Raw genomic sequence first — 17,304 nt, forward strand, 5'->3', positions numbered from 1 at the left:
CTGAGTTTCAGTTAATGTATGATGAGATGCGATCCAGTTCACGCGCAACAAGTGACTGCGCCGGCGCCCCCATGTCATGATTATATTGTCTGCTATATTTGCTTCTTATTTATTAAATCCAGGCAATTGGTTGATTGAAATTAAGATACAATTTATACAAAACAAAATTCACTTTAAAGAAAGACTTTCTTCAAAACAAAACTTAATGAAGTGGTCAAAATCATGTCTGACCGAATGTCTCCCGATATATCGCGCATCCATCTTACTAATGCTGTTCACTTTTCATAATCAACATAGATGGGAAAAAAAATAACATTATAATATTTTAACAAATATGAAACTAAATGCGCTTATTTAATGGCTACAACACGTATAGTAGGCCTAGACTCTCTATTTGTACAAATTGCTGCACATTAATTTAATTCTAGATTTTGCACACATAAGTTGAAAGGCATTCATTTACGTGCATAGTAAAACATATCTGCAACATTTATAAAGTTCACAGATAATTGTGCGTGCATTTATTAATCATTATGATACTAAAATCATAATAAAGTAGGCTATACTATGTACAAAAAATCAGATGAGCCCAGAATATGAACGCAATGTGTTTACTTGCACGTTAAGCATTTTCCTCCCATAGAAAACCATTATAAGAAGAACGCTTTATTTGGCTTAATGTAGATTAGAATATCCCCTTATTATGTCGAAATAACAAGATAAGTTTTCTTTTTTTTTCTTCACCATGCGGTTCAGGACTTCCATAGAATACAGCCTGAATATAACTGCTTCCAGAAATGATTTTTGGGGGTGCTAACGGGGTGCTTTGGTCTTTCTTGGGGGCTTTCTTTCTAGCCCCTCCCTAGCGCCGCCCATGCACATGCCTATCCATTAACGGGCATTTCTTCATAAATATTAAACATTTTGATAAATGCATTATGCATTTATGGCATTATATATGGCATTATGCATAGGCCTACATATTTAGGAACAGATATTGGGGTTCTGCCCAAAGTCAAGCAACATAAAAGTAACGTAAAAGTAGCGAGTAACGTAAAAAGTTACTTTCCATATGGGGTAACTAAGTAAAGTAACGGATTACTTTTTTAAAGAAGTAACAAGTAACGAGTTACACTACTTTTTAAAAGTAACTTCCCCAACACTGGTTAGTAGTGTGTTAAACTGGCGGTTATGGAAAGGGGCGGGACATTTCCCAAACACACTCGAAGCGCTCGACCAATCACAACACACTGCTCCAGCCGACCAATCAGAGCACAGTGTGCTTTTCAGAAGGAGGGGCTTCATAGAGACAGGAACTAAACAGAGCGTTACTGACAGACTGGGAAGAGAGGAGCCGCAACAATGGAGAATATGAGGAAAATAATCAACATTCAAGCATGAAACCCTGTTCTAGTAGAGCCAAAAATTAAAACATTGTAAAAGGGCATAATAGGTCCTCTTTAAAAGACATGGAAAGGAACAGGTCACTTGAAATTGGTGAAGATAAGCGGCAAGAAACTTCTTCCAAAATGATTTCAGACTTTTGGATGGCAGTGTAGACTGACACATCTTAACATTTCTAAGGCTATTTCGGTACCCAGAACTGTGTAGGACTCTCCGGTGAAGCGATCCCTGGCTCCTCTGGTGGCCGGCGAGCGGCTCACTGATGTTCGTTTAGGAGACGGAGTTCCACTTCTGCAATCATCAGACACACAGACCGTCACTACACATACTGGACACACACATCAGATGGTTTGAGTGCAGAGATAAATCATCAAAACACTAAACACACACTCCTAATCCCACAACACACAGAGAGAAGAGAAGAGACGAGAAGAGAAAAGACTTTCATTTAGTGATCAAACACAGCATGTCCCTGTTCGTTAGGGCTGGGCATTGACACAAATTTCACAATTCGATTCGTTTTCAATTCACATGCTTGCGATTCAGATCAGATCCCGATAAGATTTAATACAGATTAATTTGGAAAAATGTCAGGTACAATGTCAAATTGCTGTAAACTATACACCTGTCAGTCAGTATATTCATATTAAAGACAAAATTAACAACTAATTGTGTATACAAACATTTAAAATGACAATTAAGTAAGTTGTACTGTATCTTTCAACATACCTTATGTTAATTTATCTTTATTTTGTGCTATAACTAGTAGTAAAGTGTAAGAGATGATCGGTTCACTTCCCACAGCGATCAGTTACGCCAGATTATAGAGCAACGAACGTATTTGTAGTTTGAATTGACGTAATTTGTAATAAAATTGACATAATTTGAAATCCAAGACTGTTTCATAAAGCAACAAAGCACCCCACTTATTGCAATTTACTAGATGGCGGACACTACAATGTTTGGTTTACACATCAACTGAAAACAGCACAGCACAAAATATTTACGAATCTCTATCAGCTAATCAAAATGAGAATTGATTATAATCGGGAAATTTATATTTTCAACCCAACCCTACTGTTCGTGATGGTGGTGGGAACAAACTATGGAAAATCTGGAGAAGTTCATGAAAAAAAGCAATGCGTAACATGTTAGCCACAGTCGCACAAATGATGCAATGCTACTCAAATAGTTTAATACAACAGAAAATAATGAATAATTTGAACAATAATGGCTGTGCAGAGTAGACTATGAATGGCTATTATAGAGCAATTACGCAACACTACAGGCAATTGAGTGTGTATTTTGTAGTGTACTTGATATAGAATTTGATTAAGCCCTGTGCGCTGTGTGCCTGTCCCTTCCTCCATTAGCCATATGTAAGATCCCACATGTTAGCAAAAGAACAGCTGGCCGGTGAAGGACGACCCAAACAAAAGGCATTTAAAAACGTCCTGAAAGACTGAGCATTATCTCAAGATACTTAGCAACATACCAGATGCTTTAGTCTCAAAGCATGACAGGTGTAATTACATGCAAAATTGATGTAGTTCAGTGCACTTTGTTATGGCCGTAATGAAATGACTGATGAGAAAAGCATAAAAGCGGTGATTTCAGGCGAATGCTTACTCACCACAGTCATAAGAACGTGAGCATGGAAAAGCAACTTTATATTTAGTATTAAGTTGATTTAAAAGTTGCACAACCAAAGTTTAGGTCATCATTTGAAAACAAAGTTTGAAAGAGGGAAGTGATAGAAAAGGTGTTAAGTACAGGTTGAATTTTTAGGTCAGAATTATCATAATAATACAAAAATATATAATATGATAGATCTTTTTGCAAAATCACATGCAAAATCCGTAATCAATTCAAGAGCACTCAGTTTAGAAACACAGAAAACCCCTTTAGAAGAACAGACACTCCATAAATAAGGATCACATAAATTTAGAAAACAGCACTAATTAAGTAGGTAATGTATGGAGATGCTATATTAAAGCCGTGATCCGTGATCCTTGTTCATGCAATGCTGTGCTCAGATCAGTGTCAGTGAACACAGAGCCCGTAGAGGAGCTCTAGGTCAGCCAGCGGTCGGTTCAGGGCGCGCAGAAAGAGCTAAAGGCCAATGCTAACAGACACACGGTCACCTGGACATATTCTTCAGATTGGTGAAATGTGCACTGCTGATTGGTGGAAAGGAAAAAACAAGAGCAGGGAGTTATCAGGGATGCATCGACATCTAGGACTGATAAGCCCATAATGCTTTTTAAGTTATTGCCAATAACTGACAAATGGCAGATTTTAAAAATTCGACACTGTTTTTGAAATACGATAAAAAAAATATTTATAAAGCACAATTTAAAAAGTTGCAACCAAAGCGCTGTACAAGTACAAAACAAAAAGTAAATTTTTAAAATTAAATTAATTTAAAAAATAATAAAACACTATATACACCAGAGGTGGGAGACTCGAGTCGCAATTTTCTGGACTTGAGACTTACTTGACTAGATCTCTGAAAAGACTCGACTTGACTTTAGACTTGCTCCTTGTGACTTTAGACTTGACTCGGACTTGTGCCTATTTACTTGAAATGACTTGTGGAATTTTTTTAATTTTTTTATTATTGTGTATTTTTTATTCGTCATAAGAGGGAGCGCGGGCGGTAATGCACTCACTCTGTGTGTGCCGGTTGAGGGAGAATAAAACGATTCGCGGGACTCCCGCAAACTAGAAATATCTATGAATAAAACATAAAAACTAATACATTTTATTCATCTGTTGCAGAAAAGAAATAAGAACAACTAAAACAAAATAGAAACGGTTTACAGGCAGAGTTTCTATTCATAACATGTTTGCAGCGTTGAGCGATGTAGCCAATCACAGACATATGTGTTGATTTCTTAAACGCAATAATGGCCAATCAGAAGCATTTAAGCTAGACTCCCCTCACCACTCAAAACTGACTTTTTGTTCAGTGCTGAATTCTGTATGCTGGCAAATCCTCGAATTATAACAAACAAAGTGTATATATTATGAAAGCTTTATTGATAATAACAGAGATGTGTGAGTGAGATCGCGATGAACTGATGTCAGCTTTTTAGGAATTAGGGCGCGCAGTCATGCCAAACCATGCACGCAGGAGCTACTTGCTTTTATGTCTAACAGTGGTTTGTGTGTTAATGCTTTAATAACAAACAATTTATCAGGAGCATTTATGCTCATGTGTATGGTGGCGACACGTAGGCTAACTTAAAAGTATTTGGAGGTAGGCAACAGAAAATAAGTATTTTTGCGGGCGGGAGCGGGACAAACATAAATGTTGCGGGCGGGAGAAAGTAATAAAGAAAGTAGTTGAGAACGTCAGTTATAACGACCCACGTATTAAAAAATAGTCGGGTTTTAATCATTTAAATTATTAGATTTGTTTTCTTAAAATTTCCATATAATATTTTGTGTTATGGGATCAAATCATCTGGATGTTTAGAGTAAGAACATACAAACTTTGGCATACAGTAGGCTACTAATTTAGAATGCAATATCTTTTTAGTTTTTTTTTACAAGATGGGAAAAGTTGTATTAATTCTTGTTTACTTGTGTTCATTTAATTTATTTTTATTTTAGAGCATTTAAAGTGCTTCTTAATGCTAATTTATTTATTACACACAAGTTAATTTATTTATTTTTGTAACCCATCAGCCCTGCGTCTAAATAAGTAATAAAAGTCCCAGAGTTAAAAAATGTATAAAACTAGCCTGTGTGCCACTTGGTATGACTTGATGACTAAGTTGCGACTTGACTTGACTTGACTTGACCCTTACAACAGAATGACTTGACTTGACTTTGACTTGCAATGTTAAGACTTGGACTTGACTTGAGACTTGCATTTAGTGACTTACTCCCACCTCTGATATACACTACATATTAAATGCTACAAGAGATATAATGCATAGTAATAAAAATAGATATATTCATTTTGAGATTTGCTAAAGACTCATTTCAACAGCGTAATTAAAGTACCAGTGTTCTGTAGAGATTAATTATAAGTGAGCATAACATAACAGCAAAGATGGACGTCTGTAATGTATATCGGCGATTTGCACAGGATAAGTGTAAAAATCACAGAGATGAGCGCGACTACTGCTTTACTTTAAGTTTTATAAAAATACGTTTTTAAAGAAGGCTGCAGTCTGGAAAAAGTTCAGAATGGTCCATTTGAATGGGATTAAAATGACAGAGAAGGTTAGTATTTATTCACATTATCATATCAGTGTATTATTATAGTATTATTTATATACTATAGTATATTTTTAAGTAGCTTAAATTTTAGTTGTAGTAATTTTAGTACTTCAACATACACTTTTCATTTCTAACTTTCATTTAAATATAATATTTTTTTATCTAATAATTATATCTTATTTTTAGTGGCTGGGCAACGATTAATCGCATCCAAAATAAAAGTTTGTGTTTACGTAATATATGTGTGTGTGTGTACTGTGTATAATTATTTAGTATATATAAATACACACACATGCATGTATATATTTAAATATTTGAATGTCTATACTGTATATATATATTTATACATAATTTATATTATATATAAATATAAATATGTTTTATATATAAATAACACATTTTTCTTAAATATATACATGCACATTGTGTGTGTATTTATATATAAAAAATAATTATACACAGTACACACACATATTTTATGTAAACACAAACTTTTATTTTGGATGCGATTAATCGTTCCGTCAATACTTATTTTAATTCATCTTTATTTTAATTACCAAAACGATTTAGGTAACATTAACAACGCTGTAGTACATTACACTCCGGATAGGGCTTTACACTAACTGATGTCACTAACTTTTAATAATAAATCGACTAACACACACCACATCACATATCGTCGCTGTCGGGCGGAAACCTTGTTTCTCCAAAAAATGCTACTTTTCAGGAAATGGGAAAAAAACACTTTTTTGAATAATTAAACATCGCATTGTCAAAGTTGATATTGTGGCATTATATATGTTCAGACAGTTGAATGGAGTCTCGAGGTTTTTGACCACCGAATTTCAGACAATTTCGGACGTTTATTGTAGCTATGTGGGCAAAAATGCAGTACTTTTTCAAAGAACCAGTTCTTTATTTACCATTGCATTGCAAACAAGCAGTGATGAAGTGTGTGCAGCACTTCATTCGCGATAGAGGTGGGCGGAGTTATCAAGTTTGACTGACAGTTTGAGTATCCAATGGAGTTATGAGGTTTTAGTCAAGCACTTTTTAATATTTTTCACTGGTTAGATATTTGCAAAACTCACAGAAAGACGTAAAGGGTGACCAATAGTAATGATTTTTTAATAAAAATGACGAAATATGGTTTCCTCCTGACAGGTTTCTGTCTGCTAACTCAGAAATTGAGAGTGCAAAAACATGTTCGTTTAATCTCATCCATGGCTGATTCAATGAAAGAACGAATGCTAAACTTCTTACCTGCCCTTGTTCTCCTTCCCTTTGACTTTGCTGTCTAGGCCTTTTCCTCCCTGCGGATCCCATTCGACGCCCCGGTCCTCCACCTTCAGATTCAGATGAGATGACGTGGAGTCAAAGCTGAAGTTAAATGCTAACACAGAGAGACACAACCATCAATATCACAGAAGTACTAACAGGACAATCCAGTAACATTCCTTTCTACAAATACTACTGTCAAAAGTTTGGGGTCTATAAAGTTGTGAAATATTATAACTATATTTTATAATGTTTGAATGTCTGTGTGAATATATATTAAAATGTAATTTATTCCTGTGATGAATTTTCAGCATCATTACTCCAGTCTTCAGTGTCACATGATCCTTCAGAAATCATTTTAATATGCTGATTTGCTGCTCAAGAAACTTTTATGATTATTATCAATGTTGAAAAACATTAATATTTTAGAGGAAACATTTCTTTGATGAATATAGAGTTCAAAAGAACCGCATTATAAATGTCTCTACTGTCACGTTTAAAAAAAAATCCGACCCCATACCTTTGAAATAACACACAAGCACATATGCATACATTATATATATATATATATATATAATGATTTTACATAGTTTAATACACAACCCTACCTCTAGTTTCCAAGGTGACCGGGTCCGAATAATCACCTGCGGCTGCTTTGTTACATGCTCGTACCCGGAAGTTCATGAATTTTGAGTCGAATCTTAACCCTGCCGAATGAATAGAATAGACCGTTTTCCTTGTGCATGAAAGTGGGAAATGTAGAATATTTTAAACAAGGTCATAAAAAGCAGCACATAACTGCTCATTTTATTTTCGTTAACTTTTCAAAATGAAATAAAACAAACATTAGCTAAAATAAATCAGAAAAAACATAAACTTATTTTTATTTCAGCTATTTGCCAAGCCAAAATTTTCATTTTTGTTTAATTTTAGTTGAAGTAGTAAAATAACTAAAACTAAATAAACTAAAACTTCATAAAAACTATATAGAGATATAAAAAAACTAATAAAAATGACAAAACGAATATCTAAATTAACAAATATTTAAATAAACAAAATCTAATTCAAAATATTAACAAAACCTATAATAGTATTATTTATACTACAGAGCTAATGAATGCTTGAATCTGATTGGTTGACGAACATTCTAAGGTGTGCATATTATTATAATATTATTTTCAGGGAAATGCAAGGCAAAAGAAAAAGAACCAAAACCCACAATGACACTAATCGAGCTAAAACTATATAGTAAACAATAAGATAAAAGCTACTATAAAATTATTTCCATGTTTTTTTGCCACAAAAAGGCATTTTATTATGAACGGAAAGCACATACTCTCTTTCTCCCGCTCAAACAAACACACACACAGTACAGAAAAAGTTATCAGTAAAATAGTTTAGCAACTTAAAAGCTACATGACATTTCTCACTATAGAGGTAATAATGGCGCTGTTCTTGAAGCAGATAAACGTACAGTTTCGCTATTAGTAGAGAGACACTGCTGCCGAACACTGTTGAGAGACGCACTCACTCAGGTAATTCACACACGCTTAATCTCTCTCTCTCTCTCTCTCTCTCTCTCTCTCTCTCTCTCTCTCTCTCTCTCTCTCTCTCTCTCTCTCTCTCTCTCTCTCTCTCTCTCTCACTGCATTAATAACTGTATTAGTCTACTATGTCTTGAGTTGTGATAACCACAGTATAAGCAGAATAATTGACTGTTGAATTATAAGATAGGGCCGTTGAATTATTGAAAATAATGCACAGCCGAGCTGTAACGGCCATGATGCACCATAGGGCTGTCACTTTTGTGAAAAAATCCTGTTCGATTTTTGAGACATAAGTGTTCATTGAACCGATTGTAAAATCGCTTTTCAATGTCTAAAGACGTTTCCATTTTCAACACCAAATACAGGCAAATCCACGGACACCTAACAGGCATTAGGACGAGCGTAAAGAGGGCGCTTGAGACGCACAAGTCAGCAATATTTCTGAAGATTTATTGGCGTGAAGTTTCGTGCACAATGACAAACAGGAGCGCAACACTCAGGGATTGAGATTAACACCCTCCAACTCGCCAAATGCGGGTAAAAATGAACTTTGGCGGGAAACGCTGTCAAATCACGAGCCAATCTGGCGTGTTTCTATGTTTACTCACTTTGCTGGGGAAGTTCGTGTAAGCCAAATCTGCGCGGATTTAGCGCAAATACGCAACTCGTGATCCTCATGATATATTAAATACAGCGTATTGCAGAATCTGTGCATTTCTGGCTTACTTAAACACACACACATACACACGTCACTAAGAAACAAATAACGGCGCGCTTGCTCACTTGCATTGAAGTAATAGCGAATATTAACTATAGAATCCATTTTTAATGCGCATGTGAACACCATCAGGTCACAGGTTCGCGTTTAAAGTCTGTTTAGAGAGAACGCCGTCGTCTTAGTGGCCCCTAATGTAATAACAAATGATAATTTTGCTGGAAGTGAATCAATCAAAACCAACTTTAGCCGGAAATAACATTATTCAAAATCGCTATAAAGCCAAAACAATCTCTGTTACCGTAAATTGTATGTTTATCTCTGTAAAGCTGCTTTGAAACAATCTCCATTGTTAAAAGCGCTATATAAATGAAGATGACTTGACTTGACTTGATTAAAAAGCATTTGGTTAACAGAAAAGACACTGTTATTTTCCAGCATCCTACATGTTCTGTGTCCTGTATTGATCTGTCCACCTAAAACACATTTTTGGTAAAAAAAAAAAAAAAGGCCGAATCGATTCCCTTTTTTCGTTTTCGAAACTTGTGTTGGTTGGTCCGATCGATTGTGCAATCGATTTTCGAAAGTAAAGTGACAGCCCTACTGCACCACGCATCCCGTCATCAATTATTCCTTACATCAATGGAGCTAAAGCAACACTGCAGCTGCACCTTGAAGTGTGTGTTCAGTGGTCCTGATGTCGTCCAGCACCTCCCAGCACTGCTCGTCCTTCACGCGCGGCAGACCCTCGTGGCTGGTCTTCCTGTACTCTAAGATGTAATGGTCGATCTTGCTGTCCTCCATCGGCATCCTCCAGGTTACGGTCACCTCATTGTCCATCACCAGACAGTCCCCGAGCACGATCTCTGGGGCTCTCGGCACTAAATGTGGAAGATCACAACAGTGCACTGAGCGTTTCATGCATATCACGATTCTGGATACATAGAGAATACACTTTTGAGTTTCAAATAGAGAGCATGATTTTCCCATGACTCTGAACAGACAACTAAACAAGATAACATGTAATTAGAGGTTATGACAAAATGCGAATTGCTGCAGTCTATGTAAAATGTTTTTAAAAACTCGGGTTGAGTGAATGATTCAATGACTCACTCATTAAGACTTGGTTTATTACTGGATAAATCAGCTTTTATTTACGCATCTCTTAAATTAATGATTCAATGACAAATATATATTTTTAACAGTCACTTGTCGCCAGCTAATGGTGTAATGATGTAATGATACAATCTTTATATATGAAGCATCAATTGACCATATGCATAGTTCTTCCTGGTTTTCGATAAGCCAGCTTGGGTATTTCCAGTGAACTGTGAGCTGTTATTCTGTCCTCACTGTACATCTACACTAAACCATTAATGGATGACATTTATATTTTCATGCAGTAATCACACATACCTAATTTGCCATTAAACCAGTTTTATTGATTCAAATAAAGACTTGAAGCTAATGGGAACGTTTGAATAAGAAACAGGGTGTTTTTAATTGGACACACAGAGTTACCTATTTGTAACTAAAACTGAACGTTTCAAGATGTAGGAAATCCAACATTTGATAGGAAATACTTTAATAAAAAAATAAAAAAAGACATTAATTACCACTATAACCTGTAGATGGTGGCAGAGGAGCATTTATTGGCTCATATTAGACGTTTCCTGTCATATTTTTTCACTTAGTTTCACTTTTGAATAAATATTAAACATTATAAAATCACTAGGTTTAAAAATAAATTGTCAAGGTAAAGTATGAAGTACTCACAAAAGTCTCATGAAAAACAATCACTTTTCTTGCCGCACACTGGTGAAAACTCCCATTTTGTTCAATAAATCTACCTAAAGTGCACAATAAATCTTCAATTAACAGGGTTGATGCTTTTTTCACACCAAAGTGTGAAAACTGATGGTTGAGTTGAACTAACCCTAACACTGAGGAACGTGTCTTTTTATGTCATCTTACGTTTAAATAACTAAACTAACGCTAGGTCTGACTATTTAAGTGACTATATTCTGATTATAAACTCAGTTTTTACACTATTGATGTTCTTAAAGCTACCTCAGGACCAGTACTTCTGTGTAATAAAAATATTAAAATAAATATATAAAAAAAATGCTGTTTGTGAAGGAAGGAAAATAAACTAGTTGCTAATTAAGGAAATTGATTTAAGTATAAAATGTGATTTTTACCAACTAGCCTCATTATATTTAGCAGACTGAACAGATCCAGTAGAGTAAATTATATTGTGTCTCTCAAACCTGGACAAATTGAGTGCCAGACAGTCACAAAGCCGGTTACAATTAACAAAGCGTATTGGGAATTTAAATAGTTATTATCCAACGTGATGGAAAAAATGCTTTCCAACTAATGCAAATCAATATTTACATAGTGTATAATAGTACTAAATGTATCTCTCTCTCACACGTGTCCCGCATTGTTGAAGGACGTAGATGTAATTTTGCGGGACAGTTTAATAATTAGATGGTCACATTAATTCTATTTATATATATTAAAATATGTTCTAAAATCATATTGTGTGTGTGAGATCATCTCGTATCCTAAATAACCTGTTAAAGACCCCGTCCTTAGATAACATCCAGTCGTAAATAACACCACTCTTCACTTGCTTTATTGCAGTTACGCTGTACGGTCACTCTGATCCTCTCTGCTTGTATTAAAAGCACAGATCTGCCATTGGCTATATTCACAATATTTTTAGCAGCTGATGCTATTTCATACGGGAAATTCTGCAAATGTCAAAATGTGCAAGACAATGTTGAAACTTTCAAGGTCAGGAAATCAGAAAATGAGTGGTGTTAAATCTCCACACATTTGACATAACGGAGTAAACTTTTGAGATTCTGTATTTTGCATTTTGTAAGTTGGCAAATAATGTGTCACGTTCCTTTATGCATGTCAATCGAACAAATCTCAGGATTTTAGGATGATCAAACTTACAATTATGTAAGAAATATCCAATCAATGCACTGAGAATTTTAACTGTTAAAATGATGTTGAATATTTTGATCTGATCTAACCATATCTACAGTTTTGACATCGCAGAAATGAGCTCTCAATGCAGGCTAAATAAAAATTTATATATATATATATTTACAGGTGAAACTCGAAAAATTATAATATCGTGCAACAGTTCACGTATTTCAGTGATTCAAATTAAAAGGTGAAAATAATATATTTAATATATATAACTATATACATATGCATAATTATACTTTTCAGAGGGCCGACATTTCTGTATTTAAAATCCTTTTTTTTATTTTTTTTATTTCATGTAATCTAATTTTCTGAGATTTTGAATTTGGGGTTTTCATAAGCTGTAATCATAGACATAATCATCAAAATGATCACTTTTGCATGATATTCTAATTTTTCAAGTTTCACCTGTATATATATATATATATATATTTCTATTGCTTTTTGAAGAGAAAGACAAAACTGAATTCAGATCACATTTATACAACATTACAAAGATGTCTTCTCATTTTACATTACATTATTTAACAATATCTCCCCCACGCCATTTACTCCCAAAAATTAAACCACAGAAAGGGAGAATAAATAAATAAATAAATAAATAAATAAAGTATTGTAAAGTACCTTTGTTTCTGATTGACTAAATCATACTCCAAATTATTTTTTTAATGAATATCAGGCAATGGAACAATATCTGTGCAAATATTAAACTGGCACAGTCTGGGAAGATTACCTGGGAATGTCAGTTTAAGAAAATGAATATTCATGAAATGTGTGATTTGGTGTCATAAGGACACAGAGGCAGAGAGATAGTTAAACGTAGAGGCTTATATCAGGGGTCGTCAAATGTAAAGGTGGCTCATGAGAAAGATTTAGCAGATCTACTGAAGCGTTTCGAAAGCCAATCAGAAATGCACAACCCAAATCCTCTTCCCAAACTGTAATATCAGAGCTGAGAGGGGTGTTATTTTACAGTGATATTTTTAAAATGCTGAGGAACGTCTGTATTTGGTGCATTTGAAGACCCGTGAGCCAGAGTGACTCACAAAAGAGCAGACTCATCATGACACATCCAAACCCCAAGAGCAGACGAAACAAGACGTCACAGTGCGGTCACCCTATATGATGAACCACAAATCAGTAGAACTCATCATAACACATGCAAATATTGCTTCTTTTGATTGTGCATTTCTAAGACTTCGGGCCAGAACTACCAAAGAAATGCAGAGAAACATTAGTGCTGAAAATGCATGGACAGGGTTATTTTTACAGGTGACCTTATTGCATATGCATTTGTAGGAGTTTCCCTTTCAGACGTCAAATTTATGTGAGGACCGTATTTAAATGAATCATGCAACGTGATTTACTAAAGGTATTTGGTATTTGTGGCATTATTATGTAGTAGAAGGCAGGGAATTTTCTCCACTCGTCTTCCTTTATTTAATATGCCAGAGTAAGACGTAATCCGAATAGGGCTGTACTGTCCCAGTCCATTAGTCGATTAATAGGCTCATGCACGCATCACTTACGCATTGGCGGAAGGATGTTTGGACATTTCCGGTTAGCGGAAGAAAACATTAAACAGTGACAGTCGACATTTACGATGGCAGAGATGAAGTTCACAAGGTGTTTGCTGGAGTTGCCGAAAGTGTCTGTTAACGATATCCAGAGGATCGTCCGGGCATCCAGTACGACACCACGTAGCAAATTAGATAAAGGCTTTAAATTTTACGTTTCTTCATTTCTTTGCAACTTTGAAGGTAATTTGCTAACGTTAGCTAGCGTTTTAGCGTAGTGTTTTAAGTCATGACTCCGTCCTGCTTCAGGTTAATCATTAATTTAATTATGTGTATATACCTCATGTGTTTGTACTTTTATTAAAGTATCAGATAAAAATAGGGCAACAAATGAGATATCTGTGAGAACCCACTGCTACCGCTCAATGAAGAAGCTAAAGCCACCACACCAGCTGAAAGTAGGACTAGATTAAAGGCACAATATGTAGGTTTTTTTCGCCACTAGAGGGCGCAGTTTCCAACAATAACAAAGGCGTAGGTTGATGACGCAGTGATGAGCTGAATGATGGGACTTACTGTCAAGCTGATGGATCTAATAATGTTTATGGATGAGTGCAAATAATTCATGTTTTTAAACATTACAGTGGTATGAAGCAGGTCCCGATTGCTAAAGAGACAGATATCACACGCGAGTCCCGCGGATATAAAGGAATAAGGACATTTAATTCTACCGAACTAATTAAACTTGTGAGGTAACGCAGCGCTGCTTCACTTGGTCTAACGTTACACTATCACACTAAACGGCATTTAAATGTGTGTTGAAAGTTATAATGTTATACTACGTGTTAGATCGTTTACTATACGAAACTAGCAGTAAGCTAGATCAACATTAGAATAACATACTGACCATATTCTAACATTTCATCTTGTTGAGCTAACGTTATATAACCTTGATTTGTTTTATGTACATTTGCTCACCTGTCTAATAAAGCTGTCAAGTCGTGACTCGTGAAGCTCTGGCGAGTCCAAGTTAGTCGCGGACGCTAGCTCTCGGCATCTCAAAAACGCCACGCTGATATTGATCCTCATTTTAGTTCTCCTTGTTTGTCCCAAAGTCTGCTTGCCATGGTCTATGTTTGAAAGAAACAAGAACTGCGTGCCGCTAAACGCTACGCACTTCGCAGTTGTCCACGTCTGTCGCCATAGTTACGTCATGGCTATGGCAGTTCGAGCGGAAACCGAGGATAGCGCGAGATTGAGTCATTGACAGGCGACATTTTTTTTCCGGGACGGCCACTTATTTAAAATGGTAATTTCTCTGAAATAAAAAATCTTTGGAGACTTTTGGGATATTGTAAGTACACAACTGCAGGAAATACATCACACTGTGCAAGTGATTTTTGGATATTTTATTACAAAATTCTTACATATTGTACCTTTAAGTGACACGTTCAAAAGTTCTGTTGAACTTGTTCAAGGTTCCGTTCATCAAAAGTTTTACTCGTTTATGTTACCACATTTCAGTTTTGATTACCATTTCTAAGAGAGCACCTTTGTGGTTTTTACGAAAGCTGAACAGTGGTAGCATAACACAGAACAGGGTAGCTGAGTTTAATTCAATGTCTTTGGGAAAAGTAAAAAAAAAAACGACCTGAAGAATTGCATGTTGCAGACACTGTGCATTGCGGAGCACAGCAGTGGTGGCTAGAAGAGCTGTCTTCCCGCCTTTGAAAGGACAATTTCATACGTTTACATGTCATCGCGTTATCAGTCAAGACGAAGTACAAGTAAAAACATTAACATAAACAACACAACAACGATGAAAATGAACAGTTTTGACGACAAGCATTCAGTTGTAGCATAGGTAGCACTTCACTCTACAATAACCGGATGTTTACAACCATCCTGAGATTTAACCGGAAATACGTAAGGGCCGTTACATAGTCAACGCGAGCAAGCAACGCGAGCTACACGCTCCTTTTCATAGTACGCAAGCAGACGCAAGCGTCACGGGAGATGCGTGAAATGCAATACACCGATCACGCAACAGGGGGTAGTAGAGTCTAGAGTCGGGTCACGTGATATTCAGATCAAAATGGCAGCTGAAGAGGAGTGCATATTGCTGATTTTACATCGGCGGCAACATTTTTCACCTTCTCCACGGTCTTTCCCATCGCGGTCGCAACCTCTCTCCAGGCATTTTCCAAAGCAAATTTATTGGAATGTAATTGTGGTGAACTGTCGAATATATGCGGATGTATACGAACAAGCTCGAATAACTTTTCCTCTTCGCCAGGGCCGGATTAAGAGTTCAGAGGCCCCTGGGCACAATGTCTTGTAGGCCCCCCCTTAGGCAGGCCAAATGTATATTTTGTCCAAGGACATTTTAATATGGCATTTACAGTTTTACTGACTTAAAAGGAACTTTGTTGTACTATGCTGGAGTAAAGTTCAAAAATGGTTGTTCTTTCCCATAGGAATTTGTAAAGCTATGTTGGGTGGACCTCTGTGCCTCTAGGGGGGTTCGGGGGCATGCTCCCCCGCAAGAAAATTTTGTACATTTTAAGGTTAAATGCATCAATCTGGTGCTCTTTGAGAGATCAAAATTAAGAGCTTCAACCCATGAACTGCTCATTGAACAAAGAAAAAGCATTGACTTGTACCAGGACAATAAAGATGGGTCAAACATCTTTTTAGTTATGATATATAGAGTCTCAAGTCCACATTACATTATCAATGGTGTTTTAGGATGCCAAACTATTATTATAATAATGTAATAATGATTTATATAATTATTCCTATGACGTAAAATCCATATAGCCTATAAATGTACTATATAAATGAAAATGAATATTTCAAAAGTATATATTAGTCTACATTACACTATAATACAGGAGAATTAAAATACTTTTGTCCTAATTTCTTCACTTGCAAGAAATAAACCCTTGAGCTTTTATTTAGGAGAAAACACCAGATAACCATGCTGATTGCGTGAGCAAAGAGCGCACTTTTCTTTCAATCACTCAACACAAACAGGATGCCTATACTTAAAGTCTTATGCTGTTTTATAAAGGCACAAAGCCATATCATGGTTTCGATTTTAGTTCGTTGGCCAAATATAACGCTAGAGACCTTTATATTAGGTTATACATTTTACATCTCATATGTGTTGGGAAAAGGGAGAAGAGAGAGTTCGGCAAAAGGCGGATTCGAACTCGGGTCGAGCGCATCAAAAACTACTTTCAAGCACTTCACGCGCTACGACCTACGCCACTGTAGCTATTCCGTGACAGGCGTCTTTTTGCTATAAAGACAGGCACTTAGTGCAAATATACGCTCCGTTATCTAAAATACATTTTATCAGACCGGCCCTCGCGGCCTCGAAACACTACCGGCCCACCGGGGAGACTCCCGACTCTCCCGATTGCCACTCCGCCCCTGGTGCCCAGGGCCCCTTAGATGTCGTGGGCCCCTGGGCAAGTGCCAAGTTGCCCTAATGGTTAATCCGGCCCTGCTCTTCGCCCGCCATTGTATTCAAATCTTCTTCTTCTGTAAACATAATAATATACCTTTTTATGTACATTACTTGCAATGTCGCCCCCAC

General features: G+C 36.2%; 1 protein-coding gene across 4 annotated transcripts in view; it reads right to left on the reverse strand.

Moving 5' to 3' along the window:
• Positions 1-17,304, reverse strand: part of fsd1l (fibronectin type III and SPRY domain containing 1-like) — a 66,435-nt gene that overhangs the window by 7,693 nt on the left and 41,438 nt on the right. The window contains exons 7-11 of one of the 4 annotated variants that reach the window (XM_056232784.1): positions 9,849-10,058; positions 7,524-7,622; positions 6,901-7,030; positions 3,549-3,581; positions 1,598-1,695 (exon numbers count right to left, since the gene is read on the reverse strand). In XM_056232784.1, coding sequence (XP_056088759.1) covers positions 1,598-1,695; positions 3,549-3,581; positions 6,901-7,030; positions 7,524-7,622; positions 9,849-10,058 — 570 coding nt within the window. Of the gene's footprint in view, positions 1-1,597; positions 1,696-3,548; positions 3,585-6,900; positions 7,031-7,523; positions 7,623-9,848; positions 10,059-17,304 lie in introns of all 4 variants that reach the window. The other 3 variants (XM_056232783.1, XM_056232786.1, XM_056232785.1) reach the window with 3 other exon arrangements.

This window comes from Rhinichthys klamathensis, unplaced genomic scaffold, assembly GCF_029890125.1.
Source record: "Rhinichthys klamathensis goyatoka isolate OS25496 unplaced genomic scaffold, OSU_Roscu_1.1 h1tg000356l_1, whole genome shotgun sequence".
NCBI lineage: Eukaryota > Metazoa > Chordata > Actinopteri > Cypriniformes > Leuciscidae > Rhinichthys > Rhinichthys klamathensis.